Source organism: Channa argus, chromosome 2, assembly GCF_033026475.1.
Source record: "Channa argus isolate prfri chromosome 2, Channa argus male v1.0, whole genome shotgun sequence".
In the NCBI taxonomy this organism is placed as follows: Eukaryota; Metazoa; Chordata; class Actinopteri; order Anabantiformes; family Channidae; genus Channa; species Channa argus.
Window position 1 is genome coordinate 6980215 of NC_090198.1, and position 25802 is coordinate 7006016.

The 25802-nt window shown below is 38.3% G+C and overlaps 2 protein-coding genes across 4 annotated transcripts; both read left to right on the forward strand.

Moving 5' to 3' along the window:
- The first annotated feature begins 1712 nt into the window (after positions 1-1712).
- Positions 1713-9047, forward strand: tdp1 (tyrosyl-DNA phosphodiesterase 1). Its single transcript, XM_067495047.1, has 16 exons — positions 1713-1888; positions 2433-3056; positions 3243-3286; positions 3410-3465; positions 3820-3916; positions 4123-4157; positions 4289-4381; positions 4534-4704; positions 5203-5281; positions 5392-5568; positions 6024-6072; positions 6302-6368; positions 6516-6623; positions 7752-7854; positions 7972-8077; positions 8452-9047. The coding sequence occupies exons 2-16, from the start codon at positions 2435-2437 to the stop codon at positions 8523-8525; spliced, it is 1881 nt and encodes a 626-aa protein (XP_067351148.1). The 5' UTR covers positions 1713-1888; positions 2433-2434; the 3' UTR covers positions 8526-9047.
- A 977-nt stretch (positions 9048-10024) lies between these two features.
- Positions 10025-25670, forward strand: LOC137110961 (homeobox-containing protein 1-like). 3 transcript variants are annotated; one of them, XM_067495053.1, is made up of 10 exons: positions 10025-10198; positions 14273-14776; positions 15450-15535; positions 15623-15733; positions 16578-16734; positions 16886-16968; positions 17395-17490; positions 18134-18228; positions 18843-18926; positions 19076-25670. In XM_067495053.1, the coding sequence occupies exons 2-10, from the start codon at positions 14274-14276 to the stop codon at positions 19403-19405; spliced, it is 1545 nt and encodes a 514-aa protein (XP_067351154.1). In that variant the 5' UTR covers positions 10025-10198; position 14273; the 3' UTR covers positions 19406-25670. The 3 variants fall into 3 exon arrangements, with proteins under 3 accessions (XP_067351154.1, XP_067351155.1, XP_067351156.1); XM_067495054.1 differs by having other exon boundaries at positions 18137-18228; XM_067495055.1 differs by having other exon boundaries at positions 18140-18228.
- Positions 25671-25802: the final 132 nt, after the last annotated feature.

A 25802-nucleotide genomic window follows, 5' to 3' on the forward strand; every position in this document is an offset into this window, starting at 1 on the left:
ATTGTCTATTTATGCTTGTTTTTAGAAAATATTGGATGAAGTGACTATATTAAGGTATCTAATGGAAAGAAAAACTTCACTTGTTTTAACTATCAGTCTTTTCTCCTAAAACAAATGCAATTTAATAACACGCTTAACATGCTCTTGTTAATTTAATGCAAACTTAAACCTGTTAATTGTTTGTCTGTTTTATTGTCTGATTAAATCATGTGTGCCCTGAGATAGGCAAGAAGTGTTTTGGTTTTCCAGTTCCTGCCTAACCTTCTTCCACTAAAACATGATTTTCTATTCTTTAAAACTGCCTTACTTCGTCACTAATATCCCAGTGTTTTTCTGCACTTTTCCTGTTTTGACTATTTATGAATGTTTCAGCACAACAGTATATAACAACTTGCCTGCACGATGCATCAGCCTTTATTGTAAGTCTCAATGAAGGCTGTTGTATTCTTATGGATGAAATATATATATAATCAGTTTATAATCAGCTCCACCTTTCAACAGCTTCTTTTTTGTTCCACACACCAAATCGCTTTGTCCTTGGTTTTTAACCCCCCTAGAATTGTTATTGTTTACCATAATTGCTCATTTGTTGTTGTTTTTTTTATTTGTTGGACTAGACTCATCAATATTGATAAGCAAAATCAAGTTTAATTCTTTCGACAAGTTTGCACTTTTAACTTATTGAGCTTGCATTTTCACCTCCGTATGGAAGAGTTAATGTTATTTTCTTATTGTAATTGGCAGATAAATGAGCCGCAGCACAGCTTAATAACACTGGAGTTTGCAGACACACTTCTCAAAAGATAAAGAAAACAGGAAGCAAACCACCACTAGGAATATCAGTTCGGGCGGAAACAATGTTTTTCTTGAGTTCTTCAATTTACTTTAATCATGTCGTTTAATAATTTCGTTTTATTAATAATTTTGTATTTTAGAAATTGTCACATGAAAAGTTAAAGACTACGCTCGTGTGACCAACTTCAACGGGAAACGGGAATCATCGTGTTGCCATGGATACGGAGAGTCACAGTGTCTGCGGCAAATAGAACCTGGCTTTATAGCCTAAATTGAGATTTAGTGTGCAGCCTATTTGTTGACATTGTGTATTGAAAATTGTGACTGAACTATTGTGATACGGAAGACATAATGCTGAATCTATGGCAGGCGCTGAAACGGTCTCATATTTATCAGATGCCGAAAGTCATAAATACGAGAACTGTACAATGTATGAAACGAAATGCTGCATGCCCTTGTCTTTGTCCACGGACACCTACACACTGGCCCCTTCACAATTTGTTGCATAGCACTAGGTGTATTGATAATTTCTTTGGTCGCATTCATTGCGGCTTAACTGATTGAAAATGGGCTCATGCCCACTCTGCAGATCCACATCCACATGAACTCTCTCATTTTCATGTGGCACTGTCTGAGACATGGCAGCTTTTGTACAGTAGACCAGAACTCATTTTCTTTAAGAGCCGGGTCTTTGCAGCATGTATGAACAGTACACTCGAGATTAATAATACATAAAACAGGACTGTGCGAGTAGAAGGCATGAGGTTGTGCAGTGTCCTCGGTACCAGCAGGAAAGAATAGCGCTTAATGGAGACTAGTAGCGAAACGATTTAGTCAGAGGAAGGTAGTTATTATGACTCTCTGTGGCGGTAATAAACGTAGAAGATTTTTGCGAACTAAAAAAGAATAACATTGTTTCCACCCGGACTGATATTTCGAGTGCACCCACTGCACTGTGGCGGTTTGCTTCAGGTTTTGTTTAGCTTTTGATAAGTGTTGAGTTTTTCATAAGTGTGTCCGAAAACTCCAGTGTTATTAAGCTGTGCTGCGGCTCATGTATCGGTCTTGGTAAAGCAAACACCGCGTTTGGCCGGTACGTTGTTTAGCCTTCTGTCAATAGTAGAATGTTATCGTTTCTGTTTGTTACTCATTGAAAAGCACGGATTGCTTTTCCGTTGTGATCGTTGCAGTTTTGCTGCTTAATCTTGAACAAGTTTGTCCGTTTTCGCTGCTGTTTATATGTGTTTAGTTAATTCGTATTTATATTGTTTGTGAATCACGTGTTTCATCCAAACATGCCAGTTTGCAGATCTGTATTGTTCCCATTCACACCTTGGCTTTTGCACTAGATCTTCGATTTGATATATTTGTGCATTTTAGTCAGAAGCACTCAAATGTTCTTAGTGCATTTCTTTGTTCCTAGCTACAAATCAACAATAGACTTATATGCAACAGTCAGGTGAATATTACAGTTCTTTAAAACTCAGGGTCAAGTTTCAGCAACATCAGAATGTACCTAGCCTTTGAAACACTTGGAAACACATTTTGTCTAAATTCAGGCCCAGCCGACGTGAATGACCAGTGGTTTTACTTCCTGCTGATCCGCTGACATTTTACCTCTCTGTATGTCTGGACAGGCATGTCTCAAGACAGTCAGCACGGCAAGTGGACCATCTCCAGTAGTGATGATGATGATGATGATAAGGACCTTCCCCCTTCTGGGACTACAACATCAAAGCCCCACCAACCCTCTCAGTCTAATCAAAGCTGCCATCGGTCTGCCTCTCCCCTCAGCCTCAAACTGGAACCAGAACCAGCCACTGTCGAAGTGAAACCAGAACTAGCTAAACACTCTGTATTTTCACTAGTCACTGTCTCGGAGGTCAGAGAGTCAGCTGCAAAGAACCAGCTGAATCTGCAGAAGAATGAAACTAGTCCACTGTTGGCTGGAAAGCGGAAGAAAGAGGTGTTAGACGCTTCAGGCTGGGCTCTGTCAGATAGTAGTGATGATGATCGTGTAGATGTGAAAGAGAAGAGACCCATTAACTTACCAAAGAGGACACCCCCAAGCCCCAAAACAAAGAAGCCTAAGGTGGAGAAGGAACGCCCTCCCAGTCCCCATGGTCGACTCTACTATATTGACGAACCCGAGGACTTCTTTGAGTCCAGTGTTCCTTGTCTTAATGACACATACAGGTTTTATCTCAACAAAGTGACAGGTCTGGACAGGAAGTACAACAGTGGAGCCCTGCACATCAGAGGTGAGCAGAGTTAACTGTTATTTGATGTGATTATGTTTTACATTTCAAAATAAAAACAAAACTCAATGACTGAGAAAGAAATGAGAAGTCTTCTCCACAAAACAAAGGACTAAAGGTTACACCATTTGTCATCATCAGTCTTTTTATATCTATAATCTGTATCTTTACTTTTTCTCTTTAATCCAGACATTCTCTCTCCATTATTTGGAACCCTGAAAAAATCTGTTCAGGTGAGAAGCCATGTCATGTCTGTAAACAAATCTAATTTGGTGTTTAAAAGATTGTTGCATTCTGCAGCTGCAAAAGTAGCTTGTGACTTTACAGCTTCAATAATCTGCTATCTTTCCTCATAGTTTAACTACTGCTTTGACATTGCCTGGATGGTTGAGCAGTATCCACCAGAGTTTAGGTAGGGGTCCATTTGCTACACGTCACATTGTGACAAACATCTGCTGTCTTTCACATCATTCTTTTTTATAGTTTTTGTAAACATGGCTTTTTAACGTTTCTGTGTCCAGCTGTATTTGAGCATTTTCGCAAAGGTTATCCTAGACTTTGTTCTTATGGTGGAAAAATGCTGAAACAATTTAAAACATTGTGGTATAAAAAAACCTATACTAAAAACCTTCTTCTTTTGCATGAATCTAAATCAAGTGCGTAACATTGCACATAAAAAAAAAACAACATTAAAATGAGTCATTGCTATACCAAATGCATTTGAATACAGTACAAGTTAAATTTTCATTTTGGGTTGTGTTTTTAGGGATCATCCAGTACTGATTGTCCATGGAGATAAGAGGGAGGCCAAGGCACGGCTGATCCAACAGGCTCAGCCCTTCCCTCATGTTCAATTCTGCCAGGTACAGACTCACCACCACTCAAAGCACTTTTAGACGGGTGTTAATTCAGTTATATACTTTTTTACCAAAAAGTGGATAAAATACTATAACACCTGTAAACAGCCCCACAAATGGCAATCTGATCTGATATCTTGTGGTCATAGTATCTTCTGTAAGGACTTTGGATTTCTCTTTAAATTGGACTAATGGGGTTTTTTTTCTGACAGGCCAAGCTGGACATTGCTTTTGGAACTCACCACACGTAAGTATTTCTGTCATGCCCACTTTATCTGTGGTTTCTTTTTTATGTTTTTGCTCACAGTTATAAAGACGACACAATAAAATGGTTACAATTAGTTTTAAAATAAGAAGCAGAATATTGTGTGTTTGCAGGAAGATGATGCTGCTGTGGTATGAGGAAGGTTTCAGAGTCATCATTCTGACCTCCAACCTCATCAGAGCTGACTGGTACCAGAAAACACAAGGGTAAGCCATTAAGTTGTAGATTTAACCTTAATTTACTTATTTAGGGCTTTAAGGAAATGAGTATTCAAGCTGTGAAAGACAATATTTTAATATCTTTTGCACAGTAAGATTTGGGTACAGCAATGTCCCCGATTCTTTTATTTTCAAAATAGGATGTGGATGAGCCCTCTGTTTCCACGGCTACCAAAAGGCAGCAGTGCGAGCGCAGGTGAGTCGCCAACTTTTTTCAAGAGGGACCTGCTGGAGTATCTGGCATCGTACCGTGCGCCAGAACTGGAGGAATGGATCCAGCGAATCAAAGAGCATGACCTGTCAGAAACAAGGTAAATACATGTGCTTCCTGCTAAACTCTTGATTTTGATATTGAAGTAGAATCAAAATTGGCTCATAGACCTAAAAAGATAACATTTACACTAGTTTGTATTGAAATTATATGTCTGTAGTTCTACGATGTTTTACTGAATGGGCCTACTGGGCACAGGATCATCGGGGCCCTGGCAGGTCAAGGGCCTCTGGGTCCTCTGTATGATATAGATGTTAATATTACTTCACAAGACACAATATGGTCAAAAACATAAAAAAATTTGACCAAAGAAATAACACAAAATGACCACTAAGCAGCATGTGACACCTATAAATAGCCAAGAGAAAACCACCACAAGATTGTACCAAAAAGACACACAATATGAATACAAATGATTAAAAATGTATCAAAATGAGACGAGAAATTCACTACACGCAGTTAAAAATAAACTGTCATTGGTGCAGCTGTTGATGAGTCAGTGTAATCAATGTACTGCAATATTATTGTTTCTTATCAGAGTGTATCTGGTTGGCTCAACCCCAGGTAGGTATGTTGGTTCAGACATGGAGCGCTGGGGCCATCTAAGGCTGAGGAAGGTAAATATTTCCTTTTCCCACTGTCTGGTTTCCTCAGATCCCGCTATTCTCTAATAACTTTCACTAATTTACAGTGTTTTTGCAATGTTTAGTTTATTTTATTTTTTTAGCTCTTGCATGACCACACAGAACCTATTCCTGGTGAAGAAAGATGGCCTGTGATTGGTCAGTTCTCCAGCATCGGCTCCATGGGAGTGGATAAGACCAAATGGTTGGCGGGCGAATTTCAGCGCACCCTGACCACACTGGGGAGATCTTCTCTTCGCCCAGAGCCCCCTGTACACTTGGTATGCTACTGCAACACAAACCTAATGTGCTACATTAATGTTTGTTTTTGTGATACAAACCAGATGCCTTGAAAAAAAATGCTACTCCTGGCTATTAGGTTCTCTAGTGTTTGCCTCACCTTTTAAACTGTTAAATAATCGATGAGAGTCATTTTAAGGTGAAATTTTTTATTTTTTTAATGGACATTTACTTGCTTTCACTTGCTGCAACTATTTTTTACCCGTTACAAACACAATAATCAGCTGCTTTACAATTCTTTTTAATATTCTTTATTGTCATATGAAAACACATGAAAATGTAACACCAACCTGATACAATGGTGCAATTTTCTCATTGCACCTTTTTTCGTCAAGTGCAGAAATGCTACGTACTTTATGTCTATGTCAAAAGACCTTCAGAAATGAAAAGTGCTGAAATTCTACAGTGATGAGCTTAATGGGTTGACATTTTGCAGGTGTATCCATCGGTAGAAGATGTGAGGACTAGTTTAGAAGGCTATCCAGGTGAGGAATGTCTTTAATACCTGAAGTTGTAGTTATAAAATATATGGTTTGTCCTAGATGTTAAATGGAAATAGAAATTTCCTTTACATAGTGCAGGATTATTTCTTTTTTACTACTTACTGAGTTTCTTAGTTTCTTTTTGAGTCACTTTGGAAAGTAAAGTCAGTGTTTATGATTTCGTGACTGTTGTGTTTTGGTTGATATATACATCTTTTTTGTTGTTGTCCAGCTGGAGGCTCTCTTCCCTACAGCATCCAGACAGCCCAGAAACAGCTTTGGCTCCACTCTTACTTTCAGTATGTTTCATAATAATAATAATCAAAATTAAGTCCATTAACATTAGGGTACTTTTTAGGTAACTTTTCATCTTTTATGAAGTTTAATTAAACAGATTAATGAAATATTGTGTGTGTGTGTGTGTGTGTGTGTGTGTGTGTGTTTAGCCAATGGAAGGCTAATACAACAGGCAGAAGTCACGCTATGCCACACATCAAGACGTACATGAGGGCATCACCAGATTTCACTCAGCTTGCCTGGTTTCTTGTTACAAGGTGGGTGTGCAATCTTCAGCATAGGTGAGGAACTCACGGGTGTGTGTATATATAGTGGTTTTGCTCTTTTTGTAGCATTGACTGAAGCTGCTCTACTGAAATACCCCCCAGGTTACAGCCATATGACAAAATGGTACAGAAACAAACTGAAGTTGTGGGACTCACAAATCTAAAATCAATCTCTATGAAAATGATAGAGAGAGAAAAGCGTGAGGAAAAAAATTACCAAAAGCACCACTTTGTCAAATGTGGTGATTCTGTTGTGGCTTGGACAAGATTAATATTTATGCATTCTCCCACATTCTGTAAACTCAGATTTAAACAAATGAAATAAAATGCACTAGACAACATTGTGTTATTCAGAAAGACAATTATCCCAAACAGGCCAGGCAACCAGAAGAGTTTTTCAGAGTAAAGAGGTAAAATATTCACAACTAGCTGAGTCAGCTACAAGGCAGAGAGACGCCACAACAAGCAGGAGCCAAATGTCTCTCCAGTGAAATTAAGGGAGACCTTCACAATGTTAAAAACTATAAAAAGGATTATTTGTGGGACAGATGTATGTATGCAGTTCCTACTCATGCCTGATAATGCCAATATGTTGTCTCTTTTATGTGACCCAATATGTTGTGTCACATAAAATAAATTTTAATACTGTAATAAGAAATTATAGAAAAATAAGCTCAACTTAAATGAACATTTGAATATTAAAAATATCTTTAACAATTCTATTACAAAAGTAAGCATGGAGCAAAATAAAGGACTTTAGAACAAGATTACAATTATTATTTGTAGAGCAGCAACAACAATATCTGATAAAACTGCTTCACTGTATTTTTAAATCATCAAATGCACAAACTCAATTTGGTACAGAAAGCTGCATTTTTAATAAAAGTTTGCTGATAAACTATTTCCTTACTTCTGTTGAGCAGAAAGTTACAAGTCAAGTGCTCTGATGTACTACACGTAAATTACACATAAAGTAATGTTTATAGACTCCCTCTGTTTCTCCACCTTATGGAAGAAATACAGTCTGAATAAGTTGTTAAGCCTCAACATCTGGTTAAACTCTGTGTGTGTGTGTGTGTGTGTGTGTGTGTGTGTGTGTGTGTGTGTGTGTGATTATAGTGCCAACCTGTCAAAAGCAGCATGGGGTGCACTGGAGAAGAACAACACTCAGATGATGGTCCGTTCATATGAGCTGGGAGTCCTGTATGTGCCCTCTGCCTTTGTAAGAACTGCACACACAGACAAACACTGTTCCTGACCCGACATGTCCACTGCTGGAGAGACGAGGCCTACTACAGGAAGATGATTTTAATCATGTGTCATATGTCCCCCTCTCCAGAACATGAAGACTTTTCCCATTCACAAAAATCCATTTCCTGTCTCCTCATCCTCATCTGGCTTCCCTGTGCCCTTTGACCTCCCCCCAACATGCTACTCCGCTAAAGGTACAGGAATGTGTGTGGTCTTTGTAAATGTGTGTGTTAGCCTTATTTAAAAATAAAACTTTCCTCCACTTCTAATTGGTTAAATTCTGAGCTTTTTAGATTGATTGTTTTTTTAAGCACAGCCATTTAATTCAGTTTCAGTTAGCAGATCAATGAATTTGTAAGGCGATAATACACAATCTAAGTGCGCTGATTATGAATGATGAGGTGTAACAGGTACCACTTAAATGTTTGGCGTTGTATGCAGCATGTTTGTCTACGTACACAATGTAGATGCTTAAGCAGGAAAAATCCTGCCATTTTGTGGCTCTGCGTAATGTCTTTTAATGTATTAACCCAGACTTTACTGACCTCTTTTCTATCTTTGCTTTCAGATCGGCCCTGGATCTGGAACATACCATACAACCAGGCTCCTGACAGACATGGCAACATCTGGGTTCCCTCGTGAACAAGCACACACATGCGCACACACACGCAAACACACACACACACCTTTTATTACTTTAGAACTTCTATGTCCCTGCGAGTATTTATTCTATGTGTTAGTTGTCAGTAACATTATTTTTTTTATTTTATACTTCACTGTTTACTCACGTTTTCTACGAAAAAATAAAATACTATTGTCCAGTGGTACTGTTATGTTTCTGCAAATGTTGCTGCCAGATTTAAATGTGGACATTTAAGGACATTCTGTATGAGTTTGGATTATACATGTTGAGGAATAATATTAATTAAAATTAGGATTCCGCTGAAACTAATCTTTATTTGTTTACTGATGGCCTATCAATAAAATCATGAAAAGATGGAAAAACATTATACACTAATATATTCTTTAGCTATGTCATCACTCTGTGTATTTGTATTAATTTTTACAGTAGGCCAGCGAATTAGCAAAGAGAAAACACATCTATCCTTAAATGTGTTATTTGGGGTCACTTCTCAGTTTCTCTTAGTTCCCTAAAATGACAACTCATCATAGACCACCTCTTTCAAACCTGCTGTATGATGTGTAGAGGTTTTTTTTTTAATATTATACTAATCCATCATCATCAAGGTTTAATTTTAATAAATAGACAACCTAATAACACATTTGCTAGCAGACTTCCATGGCAGGGGTTTTAGTCCAACAGCACTGCTTTCTTTTCTAACCTACCAAAGAGATGAAGCATTTCTGTAGTCTCCCAAATGTAAATTTGTCTCTGATTAAGGTCCTTTCTTTTCCGAGTGGTAAAATAACTTTTTTTTTCAAAACTTAACCAGTATATAAAGTGGTCAGATGGGACCTTTTACCTATAAAGTCACAGTGAAAACTATAGTTTTATAGGCCCAAATATCCTAAAATAAAGATTTCTTCAGGAGCTGCACTTAATGCAATCACCATATTATTGTGCCTTTATATCAGAAAGAACCTAAAAATAACCATAAGCCTGTGCATAGGGATGTAAAAACTTATGTTTCATTAAAATTTGTTTTCACAATGGAAAACAGTCCCACCTGCTGCAATTGTTTCATGTTACTACGGGGGGGAAATAGCTTTGGATGGTAAAATATTAGTCCTATGCACATGCATGTGTCTGGTCCAGCATTTTGCAGCTCTGAAAGTATAGGATAAGTATGATAAGTTTATAATGTTAGATTCATTTTAATGATTAAAAAAGGAGCTAAATAATTGGAAGGTTTGTCATTAAGCTGCAAAACTATCCTTAGACATACCCAACCATACGTATATCCTGTAGTAGCCTAGAATCTCCAGATTAATATATAGTCGAAATAATACATGTACAGAAACGATGAACACCATAAACGTCATAAAAGTTGGTAATATTGCCATGATACTGTATTGAATTTCCCTCAGAAGTCGGGGTACCTAATAAACTGGCCCACCTGTGAAGCACAATAAGCTCTGTAAACTACGACTCCCGTCGTTCCTTGCGTTATAGCGTCAACATGGCGCCTGTTTGCTGGACAAAAGGCGAATCTGTCTGACGGTGGGTTGAAACCCAATTAGAGACGGAGGAGACATTTTGGGAAAACTGTCAGTGTCCGTGTGTCCCGGTGCTCTACATAGTAGATATATGGTAAAATAAGAGTGTGTGGAGGCTCTACGACTGGGATATTAAGGTAAGTCCTGCAGCTCCAACTACTGCGGTCTTTCAACGGTCCTGCTAACATTAGCCCGATACGTTTCCTTTTCTCTGAATGGTGAGAACGTTGACTAAGAACTCCTTACAAATTCTGGCAGTGTTGCGGTATTTTACTCGATGGTAAAGGTTTACATCACCTAGGCTGATATTCTTGAGCTCTCTGAATACTAAAACGCCTCTCTCTAATTCGGCATGGCCCTAGTTCACCCATAAACACTTCAAATCAAATACAATGTCAACTTTTCCACTCGGTCTGTTTTACTCCGCAGTCGAACCTGTAACGTTAACGTTTGTAAAAATGTCCCATTTTGCTGTGTTTAGAATGGGCTGTTTATTATAAGAGCTGCCAAAATAAGGACTTGTTCTGCATTATCCACGAAACGGCTTAAGACGGAATCTGCTGTGGATGTGTTGGTTTTTTCCCCCTGGATTAGTGGAAAATTGAAATCCAGCATTTTACAACGCGATTTGGCGTTAAAGTCGAAGATTTTAAGAAACCATTTTGCATCGGGACCGACGCTAACGTTACTTATGTATTTGGAGCTTTTTAAAGTGTCGTCCACATAACTAAGCTGGTCTTTTTTTTTTTAGTTGAATTTCAGGTTTCAGTAACTATGTTATTGGTGTCTAACGTTACTGTAATTACATGACCTCTGTGTATGTGCTCAGCTGGGGCATGGTCTGCAGACTGGTTGCAGGGTTTGCCACGTCTGGGCAGGATCTACGACAGGTTACCGGGTTCAGTAGGAGAGATACAGTCATCTTCAAAATGTTCCACTTTTCTTAGATTTAAGCCTTTATGTTTAGCTAGCGTGGACGTATTTAGTTTTAAGAGACAAGTTAAAGGGAGGTCTTTAGATCAAACTAGATGGTGACAGAAAGCCGAAACCCAGAGTCAGCTGTAGAGCTTCTTCATACATTACAACATCATTCTCTAGAGACACCGTGGGGGAGATGTTCAGGGGGATGCCAGAGGTCAAGTTCAACTACAGGGGCTGGTGGGTGTCCCAAGCCTTGTTTCAAGGACAGGTCTCGGTTGTGTGAGTTAAAGGGGCGCATGGCTTTTGGACTCGGACTGTTACAGTATTGCTGATTGTGACCTCAGTGTTGCTGTTTGTGTATTTCCATGTGTAGCCGTACTCTGTACACTTAATCTGCTTGTTGCTGGTGCTTATCAGAGATCTCTTAAGGAGCAGTGCCAGCACTGTTTGATTACTAGTCTCTCTATCCCAACTTGCACACATTGCTGTCAGTCCTTAACTCTCAATTCTCCCCAGCTAATGTTGTTCCTACCAGAGCTGCCAAAGCTGCTGACTTCCATTAAAAATTAGATCATGTGATGTAAAACTTTATGGTTTCTGAACTATTTCTGGCATTTTCTTGTGTTTTCTCCATTATAGTTTAAAAGTTATAAAATAAAATGTAAACAACTTTGACCACTTTGAACCAATGTCATTTTACTAACAATGACTGTTTCTGCTGAAAAGATGCTGTGATATACTGTAATGTTCAATGTTGGTCATGATCTTTAAGGCAGGGAGGATTGAACTGATCTGGTAGCCACGGTTGGCGTGTGTAAATCATTCTATGCACTTTATGTTAATACTATTTTTTAACTTGATGCAGTTTTGGGTGGCACACACTGTTGTTTGCTAGTCTATAAGAAATGATGTGTCCTAGGCCTTTCTTAGTACAAGAAGGAATAGCTCCTATTTGCTGTTTGGGCACATAGTGTCATGCATCTGAAGCCACTGTATTCAAGATGAATCCCATAGGGAATTTGCATATCTTATGACAGTAAGCACCTTTTAAAGTTAGGGTGGGTTTCTGGCAAGAGGGCTAATATATTGTATATGTTTTTGCCTAACAGCTGGTTGTAAAGATACCCCCCCCCCCCCCCCCAAAAAAAGGCACAATGGGTTGACAAAACTAGACAGTGTGGTGACGATAAGTCTAGCTTTGCTCCAAGTTTTGTCTCATAGTGTAGTTGGACTGGGCTTTTAGATCAACAGTAGGCTGATGCAGACAAACAGTTATGTCACCATTTTTAAAGAGTCAGGTTATCTATTGCAACCATGCCTTCTATTCTGCATATAGAGCACACATGTATTGTGTGGAAATTAAGAATGTCTTTTTTTTTGTTTTATAGTGAAAATAAGTAATATGCATCATATTTTACCTTTTTCTAAATATTCGTGGAGATGATGAGGAGAGATCAGATGTAGAGTTAAAACCGTATTCTTGTTGGCACACTATGGTTTTATTGGACTCCAGAAAGGCACAGTGTTAGTGCATTGTGGGCTTGTCAAACTGCCCTTAGATGCACCTTGTTTCTCTGGTCATGCTGTATTTGTCTCCACATTGCATCTGGCAAATATACACATCTTTTGGAGGCCTCACAGTTCAAAGTGCATGTAGAGCAAAAAGAGGTTTGGAGTCACTCAGTCTACTGCCAGAGATGAATGAAAACAATATAGCTGAGAAAATAATTTTGGCATAATTTCACAGCCCTGTATCGATCCTGTGTATAAGTCTAACTTTATACAGCATGACTCATCCTCTGCAGCAGAGGGAGAAAGTATGGTGCTTGGCTGCTTGAGATGTAAATTTTTCTTGGCTTTTTGCCCAAGACGTACACACACACAGATACACCCTCACCCTCCCTATTTATGTAAGTGTTGACGTGTCTGCTGACTTTGAAACTCTGTTGTAGCTTGTTTAATTTTCTTTGCATGAGAAAGAAAAGCATCATAACAGATGTGTTATCTCTTTTGCATCATCTTTTGCTTTGTGTTTTCTCAATTCGTTACAGCAGCGCTTATTATGACAGTTTTTTCAAAACACTTTACTCTAATATAAGTCTGATTTTAAAATGGAGGAATGCACCTCATATCTGGAAAGCAGCTGCTGAGGTCTGATGTTGTCTTGTGTTTTTCATGTGTGCACTGTAATTCTGTAGACAGGAAGCTAACAGATGTCAGTGTAGATCCATTTAGCTCTGTAATTCTCTTTGTTTTGGGAATGAGCTCAATGGGTCAAAGTCACACTTTGAAAAAACCCATTTTCTTTGTATCAGATTTCAATTTTATTATTATTTACATTCACCATTGCATGAAATAACCAATGTATTTGTTTCTTTAATTTCCATGTGTAGTAGTTTCTACTATTAGACTTGCTCACTCTCGCACAAGCAATTTTTACAGAGAAGTATGCATACACATACTGGATGGTATTTGGAAAACAAAAGCCATTGCATGCTCATATTTCATGCAATGCAGAAGACTACTTTTAATTCTGAGTTTAGTTTCACTCTGTTGGATAACATTCCTGACTGTCTTCTCCGGTCCCCTGTATTTCATATAGATGGATTCAGTGCCCTGTAACAGTGAATCCTTTATTTTGTTCTTTCTCACATTGATCAGTGTGTGTTTTTTTTCAAACAGAACTATAAAATGCACTTGCTATTGGCACCAATCAAAATCACTGAGGACTGAAGTCCCATTAAAATTCATAGTGCTATGTGGTTTGCACATTGTCTGAGAAGTGTGGTGATTTTAGTTTCTTTCCTAAGATGATTTAAATTTAAATATACATTTAAACAACTTATTGTTTAAATCTATTTTCTGATTGGTCTTTGTTGGTGCATTGCTGCACTTCTTTGTCGTGTTATTGGCACCAGCAGATAGCAGGATGCCTCTGTGTGCACTCCAACAAAAAAAAAGAGGGAACGGCTCATAAAAACACTGCTTTGAAGCAGTACTAGTGGCCATAAACGTCACAGGCTACCTTTACATACGGCTCATCAGTGAAATAATTCTCCATAAAATTTTACTTGCGTGATAATTTATGTTTACCTACATATAGGTAAAAATTGTGTACAACAAAATGTACATATTAAATTGTATACAATTGTCAAAAATGCTTTTAGTAATCTTTTAGTACGTAGATACAGTTTACAATAACAGATTTAGTACAATTGTACTAAATTACAGCATCTAAATAAACAAGTCCTTCTATGAGATTAATGATATTGTTATGATCTCCTGATCAGGATGTTCCAGCAGTGTGAGGAGCCTCGTTTTACCATCGAGCAGATTGACCTCCTCCAGAGGCTACGAAGGACAGGAATCAGACAAACAGAGGTCCTCCATGCTCTGGACACCCTGGAGCACCTGGACCGGCGGCATGGACACAAGTTGACCCATAAACCCTCTTACTTGCCTCCCTCATCTTCCATGTCTTCCTCGAGAACCATCGCCGCTTCTTCCTCAATGACTTCCACTGCCACTCAGACAAGTTTTCCTGAGAACCAGCTTTCACTGTCACCTAATACCAACTTCGACACCACATCTCCACCTATGCCGGTTCCAGTAGCATCTCCTGTTGTCATGGCAGCAGTAGCTCAGAATGGTCTAGTTGCAGTCACCAATGGGAAGCTGTCACCACCCCGATTTTCTCTGGGGGTGCTTAGTGGCAGTGTGACAGGACCAGGCTATGCGTTTGAGACCACCGAAGAGGACATAGATGTTGACGACAAGGTGGAAGAATTGATGAGGTATAATACTAGATGAGATTTGTTTTAACTTTTAGCTTTGCCACTAGACCAGGATAAACCACACTAGACCAGCAAAGTGCCCGAGAATGTTTTATCCTCTGTTTCGTAGATGGTTCCTGATGATGAAATCTTTATTAATCTTTATTCATCTTTTATTATTCTTTGGCTTTGGCTGAAATCTATTAAATGCATTTGTCATTGCTTAACATTGTATTCATATTGACAAAGGGTGGATTCAGTTATATACTGTATATAATACACACAATATGAAATTGACAGCCTGTGTGTCACTCACTGTGAATCTTAATGCTATGTGAGGATTACCGCCTACATGCACTTACACATACGACACACACAAACACAGACCCTCCGGTGCCTTTCATCTGTAGTCAGCCAGATGGCAGCAATCAGAGTTATATTGATTTCAGGGTGTGCAACGATGAAATGAAACCAGAACAGCAGAACATATTACATCAAGATCTAGCCTCCAAATTCCTATACATATTTAGCTGCAACTGTTACTGCAGATAATATACTTGTGGAAAAGCTTCAGCTACAGTATTTAAAGTATATGCTTTGTAATGTGCGTTAGGAATATCAGGCTGCAATGTGCCTGGATATTTGAATATTTATTGTAATTATTGTGTGAACAGTACAGTCTCTCTCCTAACAGAAGAGACAGTGCTGTGATCAAGGAAGAGATTAAGTCCTTCCTGGCAAACAGGCGAATCTCCCAGGCCGTGGTCGCTCAGGTAACAGGTGAGTATCTAATCATCTCTACTTTAACCAGGGTAATGTAATCACCACCAAATAGAAATGCATGTTTCATTGCTGCTCTTCCACTAGGCATCAGTCAGAGTCGGATCTCCCACTGGCTACTACAGCAGGGATCAGATCTCAGTGAGCAAAAGAAACGAGCCTTCTTCCGCTGGTACCAGCTGGAGAAGAACAATCCTGGTAATATCACAATTCACCACCAGGCCCTCCTCTAAAAGATAACCTTCTCCTTTTTCCACTCATAAAAAATACTGTAAACAAAAGCAACTAAAACCTTTTTTTAAATTAGCAGCAGCTCCAGTTAATGCAGAAGCATCTCTACCGTTTTCAGGGTCCTAATGCTGACTCAATAAAAATCTGACCTTTTAGACTTTAGCTGCCATGACTGTAGCTCATTGAGTCCCAGCCCTACTGGCTACTAGTCAAGTGTCTCAGGTCAAGTGGCTGAATCCCAAAATATTCCATATTGTCTGCTGGATAGTTGTAAGTCGCTTTGGATAAAAGCTTTTGCTAAATGACTAATAATTTGTCTAACTAAATGATAATTAGACAAAGTCTTTTGAGACCTGTTAAAAGTATTTTTAAAAATCGTCAATGTACATGTATATTTGTCCACTACATATTGTCATAGTTGGACTGAGTTGGACCCAGGACACCCATTTTGACATCAATGTAGAAATGCGAATTTTGTAACAGTTTTTTCAGCCTTTTAGCTCAGTATGCAGATGTGACACAGGTTGTAGTCATTCTTTTAAAAGAACAGTAACAAGGGCTTTTAATGATTTTTTTTTTGTCCAATTTTTAATTGCTTGATGCCCTAAAATAAATAAATATAGGAATGTAACAGATGGTGTGCAGTGACTGATATACAATAAGTGGTTTTAATGATTATAATTCACTCAGAGTTTTAGGTGGAGAAACTGATTAGAGAAGTGCTCATGAAAAAACAAGCATTACCTCTGTTCAAAGACGCAAAGAAAAACCGTTTAAAGAATTACAGTAAATCTGCTGTTTGTTGGGCCAGGCGCCACACTCGCTATGCGAGCTGCCCCATTGGCTTTGGAGGACGTGACGGACTGGCAACAAACACCACCCCCATTTGGCGCAGCCCCAGGGGGCTTTCGACTACGGCGAGGGAGCAGATTCACCTGGAGAAAGGAGTGTCTGGCTGTAATGGAGAGGTGAGAACGATGTAGTGGAGCTGGGAGACGATATGATGATAAGAAATTTAAAAGGATGAATTGAGTAGTGGCTGAACAATCAACAAAACAACTCATATTTAATTGGCTTTGAAATTAAAGCATGGAAGTGTGTGTGTGTGTGTGTGTGCAGCTACTTCAGTGATAACCAGTACCCCGATGAAGCCAAGAGAGAGGAGATTGCCACTGCCTGCAATGCCGTCATTCAAAAACCAGGTAGGTCAAAGTACTGACACCACTTACTTTTGTAAAACTGCTGTGTATAGAAGGGGTCATGACATGGCATAACCTAAAAGATTAATGAGTTCTTGTATTGGTAGCTGCTTTTAATCTGTGAGAGGACAAGAATTTATTGCCGTGCTCAAGAGCATAGCAGTTTAGTGGCATTTTTGAGGGTCCACATCAAGTAAGCAAATGGTTTATTTTGGTACATTTTTTTAATACTTTTTTCAAAATAAAAGTAACTGACTTTAAGATGTTTTTAGTAACTTTAATTAATTATTTTAGTAATAAGTTTAGTTACTTATTTACTTACATAGTATAACAATAATATGCTTGAGTCAGGGAGAGACTGAAGCAATAGAAGATGGTGAAGCTTAGCAGTTGTGATCTGCTGCATATGTCTGTGTGTGTGTGTCACAGGAAAGAAGCTGTCTGATTTAGAGAGAGTGACATCTCTGAAGGTCTACAACTGGTTTGCCAACCGCCGCAAAGACATCAAGAGGCGTGCTAACATTGGTAATGTCCTCCTCTGTGTGATTGTTTGGAGTCACTAAAGAACTCAACATGAAACTAAGGCTAAGAAAGTCCATATGTGTCCATTAAGAACTCTACAGCCTCTTGTGCTGCACGTTCTCTGAAAGAACTCACTTTATGATACGTATGGTCAAATAGACTAAATAGTTATACAGTCATCTTTTGTATTAGTGTCTTAATAGCAGCAGACTAATACGCTCCCATCCAATGTTAATATATGTTAGACTGCAGGAAAAAAGACTATATTGCTGTTTTTGTTAAAAGTTTATATCTGTTTTATTGTGCATATAATTATTATTGGTTATCGGTTATCTCCAGTGTGTCTCACCTTAGCTGGGCTGCCTCTCTGCCTGTTGTCTGGAGGAGCTGCACTGCGCCCTGATGGCATTAGTGCCACAACTATAATGTCATATCTGCTAGTCTCTCTTGCCAATAAAACAAGAAAAAAAATCATACTTGGAGTCACTCACATCAAATGAATAAATACATTTTCAGGCGCATTTATGACGATCCTTTAGATAACATTTTTGCATGGCACATTCTTACTTTGCTTTGCCATGTGCTTTGATGTGAATGAGTTGTTATTTGTGGTCAATATGCTATAATGAAGTTTGTGTTTTTGAAGAAGCAGCCATCTTAGAGAGTCATGGCATCGAGGTACAGAGTCCAGGAGGTCAGTCCAACAGTGATGAGGTGGATGGCAATGACTTTCCCGATCAGGTAAAGCGGATGTAGTCAGTAAAGTTAACTCAACACTAACAAAGACACTACCTCATTTTCCATATTTCATACCCCTACCTCTTTTTGAGTGTCCACTCTAAACAGAGTCAGGACCACTGTATGTATTCAGACAAAAAATTGACAGATTTCAGATAAACACATGCAATGTATTAATAACCCTCAGTTTTGAGTCTCTGAAGCAATTACCTCTGTTTGAAGACCGAGACAGCCTTATGACTTTACCCCCTTGCTGCAAAGTGAAACCAGACACCCCTTTTTATTTAGACTTTAAATTTAATTTGAAAAAGGCATTATAGTCAATTTTGTATTGTTGTGTGTTTGTGAAAGAGTTTACACTTTGTATTAATCTAGTCATTCAGAATATTCAGGCTACTCATCAGTTAGGGCTGAATACATTTTTTGCTAAGCATTGAGCCCTGAATATATGTAAGAGTAAATATGCCCTCGAGCTTAGTGAACTTTGTATGGTTCCTTAAAGTTAAACAGTATTTGAACACTACACATATGGTATGTTGATTACTAATAGTAAATACAATTCTTGTGGCAGTGGAACGACCTGCTTATTTCATAAATTCTGTGCTACTCTGTTAAAGGGTTGTGACGTGTCCTTATTTGACAAGAGAACTTCAGCCAGGCAGTTTGGTTTCAGTCGAGCAGATCTCTCCTCTCCTACCCAGGTACTACTCCACTACCCATGCTGCTTCTACAGTATGTCACAACCACAATATCAATCAGAGAGACGAGGGCAGATTCACAAAAAGGAAAATCCCGATTGAGCCACACATTTACTTATCAGTCACCATTAATTTTTTTTTTATCTTTGCAGGTTCCCACACTGCTTCCCAGCTGGTTTTCCGTCCTGGGTAGAGGAGGCTTGTCTGGACAGAGGGGCACTTCTCTGATTGGCCGCACCCTTGTGACAGGGGCTGGTCTTCAGCCAGAAGGTTCAAGACTGACAGGAGTGTCCTGGTCTCCCCCCTCCCCTTCCCTCCAGGATGAACCCACGATTCACAGCGCGCTGTCTGAGTCCCAGGACAGAATCAGCTTGGAGAAGGCTTCTAGTAATCACAGCAACCAAGCCCTGGCCAGTCAGGAGGATGGGGCAGGGTCCAGTATGGGTAATGACATCAAGACAGAAACGCTGGAGGATGATTGAAGGGGTGGTAGATATCGGAGTTGTAGAAGTCATGAATACAACAGGTGTGTTAATATGCAAGCAGATTTTATAGGAATGTAATGTGAAAAAAAGAAAAAAAAGACCAAAAGTCGTGTAAACTCCAACCCTGATATACCTCCCAACCCTACCTCCAACCACCAACCTGCTCTGCTTCGCTCTTATAGATGCTTCTAGTATATTGTAATTATGATGATAATGATAATAATGATAAACCTCCTCAGCAGACAGTGGAGGATTTAAAATGCCTAAATGTAAAGGAATCAAAGAAAATGAATAAATTATAAATTGCAAAAAAAAATTATTTACAGAAAAGCATAGACGCATCAACCTGTAGTGTTTTTTCACTTTTCTTCTTGGTTGGCTTGTTTTTATTAAGGCATTTTAAATCTTCCATAGAATTAACAGGACATAATGCATTGTGCAGATTTCCTTGAAAACTGCATTTTCACAGCAGTTCCAATAGTTTCAGGGTCTTGCACTGTGATAACAACTGAATAGCCTCAAAAACTAAATACATCAATTTGAAAGTTTTAACTTAATTTTAACTAATTGTTTTAAAATTATGTAGCACATTTTTACCACAGTTTATTATATATTTAATTCCTGCTGTTAATTCCTCCCTGAGAATAGGAGAACGAGCTTTAAATCCTTAAAAAACAAAAGCTCCAATATACTGGTAAGATTTTTGTGTTGCATAAAGATCCACCCCTCATGCAGCCTGATTAAAGAAAGCTCAGGATAAAGAGTCGAGGCAACATGAATTTAAGATGATTTGGATTCTGTAAATAACAAAATAATCAAATACAAAAAGTTACCCCCCCCCCCCTATACTTATTGTTGAAATTCAAATACCACAGATAAATTTGCACTGAAATATTTTGATCTGGAAGCTACTTTTCTGACAAAATTCAGTTGTCTGAACTTTTCTTTACTTTCAAATGACAACATGTAATTATGGCAAACGTTACAGAATCCGTAACTGTCACAGGAAGCTGAAACTGACTACAGATTTGTATGGAGGGGGGAAAAAAAAACTATAAACTTAGGCATCCAGGTGAATGGGTGGTACTTATTTATGCCCACTTACCCCACATGTTATGCAGCAGATTGATCACTGTGAGATCATCTATAATCAATACAAATCAGTCAGCTTAGAGGGATTTAGCAGTGTAACAAACCGTTTAAATAATGCAGATTGAAATGAAAGTGAATGCATACATGTATTCTACATGCGTATGTATGCATACAGTATACACATACGTATATACAGTATATTATATAAACTGTGAGGGTGTATCTACCCTATCTATTTCTATATACAGTATAAAGACATATTAGCTTCAGATGAAAGAAATTATGAGTTATTCTTGTTGGTGAAAGGCAAGTGAAGCTTTAGCCAAAGTATTAAGTTTAAACTTTGTATATGATGGTCATTAAGGAAATGCGTATTAGACAGATGCTAATTAAAGACGCATCAAATGTGTCAAATTATTGCAAGATAGATGCATCATTTTCCTTTTTTGATATGTGTTTGTGCTCGAAATGTCATGTGTTCTAAACACATAGTCATGTTGAAATTGTATTTTCATTTTTAATGACACTTTATTATATCGACACCATGGTGCTTAGATTCTCTGCTGTTTAAACATTTCAGTGATCAGTGCAAGTGACAGACAAGGAAGAAAAAAAGATTGTGAAACGGAAGTTTCCCACAGGAAGCCAGCGAGTTAGATTCTCTTGCAATAACCAAAACAAGAAGTCTAGTTTACGTGAAAAATAAATATTTGATCGAATCATGAAATGTTTATCCCAGTACAGCCATTGTTGAAGTCCCAACAATTTTCTGTATAAATGCATTCCACAATACGACGTTAAGTCAGGCGCTTCCCCTTGTCTGTGTTTCGAACAGATGAAGCACGAGAATTTAGTTTTAAAAGGCCAAATTACAACATGCAAACATGTCACTAAGTGGATATTCACTAGTTTATCAGAAACATTGTAGCTTATTGTTATATATCCCACTACAATATGCAGTATTTATTTCTCCCAGACACTTTTTGATTGAAAGTTGGACCTTAAAGTAATATTACTATTTGCGGTGGTCACTTGGGGGCAGTGACATACCTTCACCTTTTAAAATTTTGACTCATATGTTATCAGTTATGAGGCACTTAACAGCTGCCTCATTACTCAGGCACATGTCTGTTTCACAACACTCAACACTGTAAGTGCAATATATACTCTTCTTATAGCTTTGTTTCGAAAGAATTGCATTTACTTACATTTGAGTACTTGGCAGTACCAAGGACTGACATCAGTACTAAACTGTTTTGCTTTTAATATGACTCGCTGGACAGTAAAACCCTCGTGCATCAACTGAGCAGTTAAGCTAATGAAAGACAATTGACAGACACTGCTTGTCCAGATTTGGAGGAATAAGGATGAAGGCTGGGGACACACCTGAAGACTAAGACTTTCAAAGACTGGACAGTTCACACTTACTATTTTCTCTGACTGGCACAGATATTTAGTGTGTCAGCAAGGAGAACACACAAGGAATAAAAATTCTTGTGTGCTCTTGTGCCAAAATAAACTTGGCAGCAACCGGTAACTTGTGCTTTAGCACAGCTACATGTGCTTTAAAAGATTAAACATCAAAACAGGGCTTACAATAGCACCACCACTGACAGATGTCCACCTCTTCCCATTCAACCAATGTTATGGAGGTTAATGTGAAGTGGTGGTAGTAGTAGCAGTAATACTAATAATATTTCACACCATTTCATAACTATTTTATATTTTTTAGCACTTGAAATGTACTGTATTTAAGTTGAAGTGCCTTATTTTTTGCATCGTACTAACCCCATGATCAGTGCATGAAAGAGGCACTTCAGCAATGGCTGTACACACATCACTGTATCAGTACTAATGCAGGTTCTTTAACTGCAGCAACACTAAACTGGCTTCATTCATACTGGTTCATCATTGCTCATCACCAGGTGCTTTACAGGCTAAGCTACTAGTTCAGAGTTGAAAACTCAACATAAATACCTCACTCTACCACCCTCAGCTACAGAATAAGCTACACCCCTGCATTATTTTCCACAGCTGCTTCAATGTGAAACAAAACCTAAACTGTTGGGAGTAAAAAATAATGGTAGTACCGATGTTTTGCGATGAGACAGACAGCAGACTGTGATGAGGTTGTAAAGGTTGTTCATGATGGTTTATCTGAAACAACAGAAATGTCAGTGTCTTTTTTTTAAAAGGGAAGTTTTAAGGGAAGCCAATTAATATTAGATTGGAAAGAAAAGGGAAAAGGTGTTTACTCATTATTAATTTTGTGCGTTCACCCGAGTCCATAAAATACCTGTAAAATACTTTCCCCCTCAGCCTGGTAGAGTATTTACACAACTCTAAGTTTTGGTTTCAGGTTACATTTTATGGTTTAATTGTAAGACAGCAGAGCTGTCTGGGTTGTCTTTGCTTTAAGCACTTATAAAACTCTGAGGCATCATGCATTTTAATTATGTACACCAAAATATCAAAGTATGCTATGAGTTTTTTGTTTGTTTGTTTTTGATTATCTGCCAAGCAGAGGCCTTGAGAATCTTTTGGGTTTTTTTTTTTTTTTTTTCGGGACTTTAAATTGTTTAAGTGGCTGGTTTTATCGTGTCTTCATTGAGTTGTACTTCTACAGTCCTAAAGCAGCAAATTGATTTGCTTGTTTGTGTCACTTTTAGTCATAATAAAGCCAAAACATCTGAAAGCAAAAAGAAATTCAAAGCATAACACAGAAACAGAACATGGAAAAATGCACCCGTTGAAATGGAAACCAAAACATAACTGTAACTAAGGAATGAGAAGAATAAGTGAGGATCATCTAGTTTCCCATTCACCAGTTTTCTTTTAATGGTGTGGAAATACATGAAATACTATCTTGACTAATTACTAATATGTGAATATTAAAAACAGTAGTAGATAAACATTAATTGGAGCAGCTGTAGCTCAGTTGGTAAGGCAGTCGTCCACGGACCCTGTTCGATCTCCGGTCCTGGCTATATGCCGGATTGTCTCTGGGCAAGACACTGAACCCCTGACAGCCCGTTCCCACCCCCAGCTGTGCAGTGCTGGTCCAAGCCCGGTAGAAATTGGGGAGGGTTGTGTCAAATTAACAATTTTACATAAAAATCAAAACTAATTTCGTGATCACAATCTCACAATTGCTTCTGTTGTTTTGTCTCCTGTTGTTTCAGTCGTTTTTGTTTCATTGTCTCTGGCTTGACTACATTTCGTTTTGCTTTCAGAGTTTGATCCCAAACTGCCTCCATACATTTTGTGCCAGAAAATATGTATTTCTTATATTCAACTGTAAGTGCTAATTAAGTCAACATTAAGATTATGGAATAGAACTACAATAATACCATGTTTCGTTTTGTTTTTCTAAATGAAACAAATCCTGTGCTCTGTTGTTTCGTACTGTCTTGGCTGTTTATGCACGTGTCTTCTCATTTGTCAAAATGCTGTTTTACCATCTGCCTTCTGTTGTACTGTGTTTTGTTTTTTTAATCCTGGGCTTCCTTCAGTGGTTCTTCAAAGGAACAGAGCAGCTGATGATTCAGATCGAGTCCTGTTTTATACTTTGCTGCATGTGCACCGCTGGCATTGACATTGACATATTACACATTTGTCTTTGCCATTACTGTCTCTTCCTCTCATCAAAGACAGCACAGTAAAACACTGAGATACTGACAAAGTAATGATCCATGCTGATGAGGTTAGCAGGGTTGTTGAGATCTGATCTGAGATCTGTTTTCTGGACAAAGAGTAAGCACGGGGATCTGGTCTTTATGGTTTCAGTCAGGTCAAGCCTCAGGACTGAATGTAAATGCTCACTCCCACCTTGCTCCTTCTAATACCATAGTCAATATTGTGAAACCATGAGATGCAGTATGCCATATGAAGTTATAATGGTGAGAGATATATTCCAAAATGCTGTTTTTATTTAAGCGGAAAAGATGTTATTCATGTGTGCACCAAAAGAAATGTAGATGTTCCAGTCTTCATGTTCTCATTTAATCAACCAGTGACTGGAAATTTTACATCTTGTTCAGACCTTTTATCAATCATGTGAAGTCTTCTTAGTTTTAAAACTCAGACATTTGTGCCGTTTTATTCTGGCAATAAACTCTCCAATAATTCTGTGTAAAAATGAAAAGTATCAAACCTCAGCAGGATGTCTGTCAGTTTGAATTGATATTTTTTAATCCCCTCTTATTCTCTTATATTTCAAGATTTAGTGCCTTTTTTGGACAGTAGACTGTTCTGTAATTGCTATGTAGGAAATCTACATATGCATTTTGTTACTTTTTCATCTGTTGGATAAACCTTTTTTGTTATTTTTAAAGGTGTGTTTTTATTGATATTCTATTTACCAGGGAATAAAAAATGATCAATCCACGCGTGTTTTGGTGGTTTGTTCATGTGATCGTTTGTGCCACAGTAATTTCTCATTTTAAAGCATGTTAGCCAGTATTTCCCACAATACTTTATGGCCATTGAGCGCAAACATTTACAAATACGTGTTACAATGAAATGTGTTCTCTGCATTTCACTTCTGCCCCAGGGGATGAGCAGTGGACAGTCATAGTGGGGGGGCTGAGATTTGAACTGGGAGACTTCTGCATCCCACCAGGGTCCGTTTTGTTTTTTTTAAAATTGTTCTATATGTACTGATTTGAACTGTGTGATCATCTTGGAGGCCGTAGTGTTTGAAGCTGTTGTTTTACTTACAGGACTTTCTCTTTACTACAACTTGTATCAATGAAGCCGAATGGAAAGTACAGAAACACCTCTTTAAAGACGCAGTTTCAAATTAAACTGAACACCATCACCTTCGTTAAGTGAGGACTTATTACAGGAGTGTTGGTTTCGACTGACGTTTAGCCGCAGTTGTCCCTGATAAATTAACGAAGTGAGAAGTAATTATTGTCTGTAAAACTGGAGTTCATACGACAGCACAGACTAAATAGCTCCCTTAAATTGAACATTATAGATAAAAACACTAGGCTTTAATCACTGAAAGTTCAAAGCTGAATATAGAAATCAGTAACTAACACCATCACTAAACCTCTTTTCCTGTCTCGTTTCTCCACCACGATGAGAAAGCAATTACATAATCATGGGATTAACTTGACAGGTGATCTCAGCTGCTTTTACACAATTTTCATGCTTGTATGCAAGATTTCAAGTAACAGGTAATCAGGTATCTTAGTTACCACTTACCTTGAAGAGCTGTGATTGGATTTGGTAGTTGCATTACAGTTACTTACTACTACACAATCTCCCACAACTCACTTCCATCTAGTACAAATAC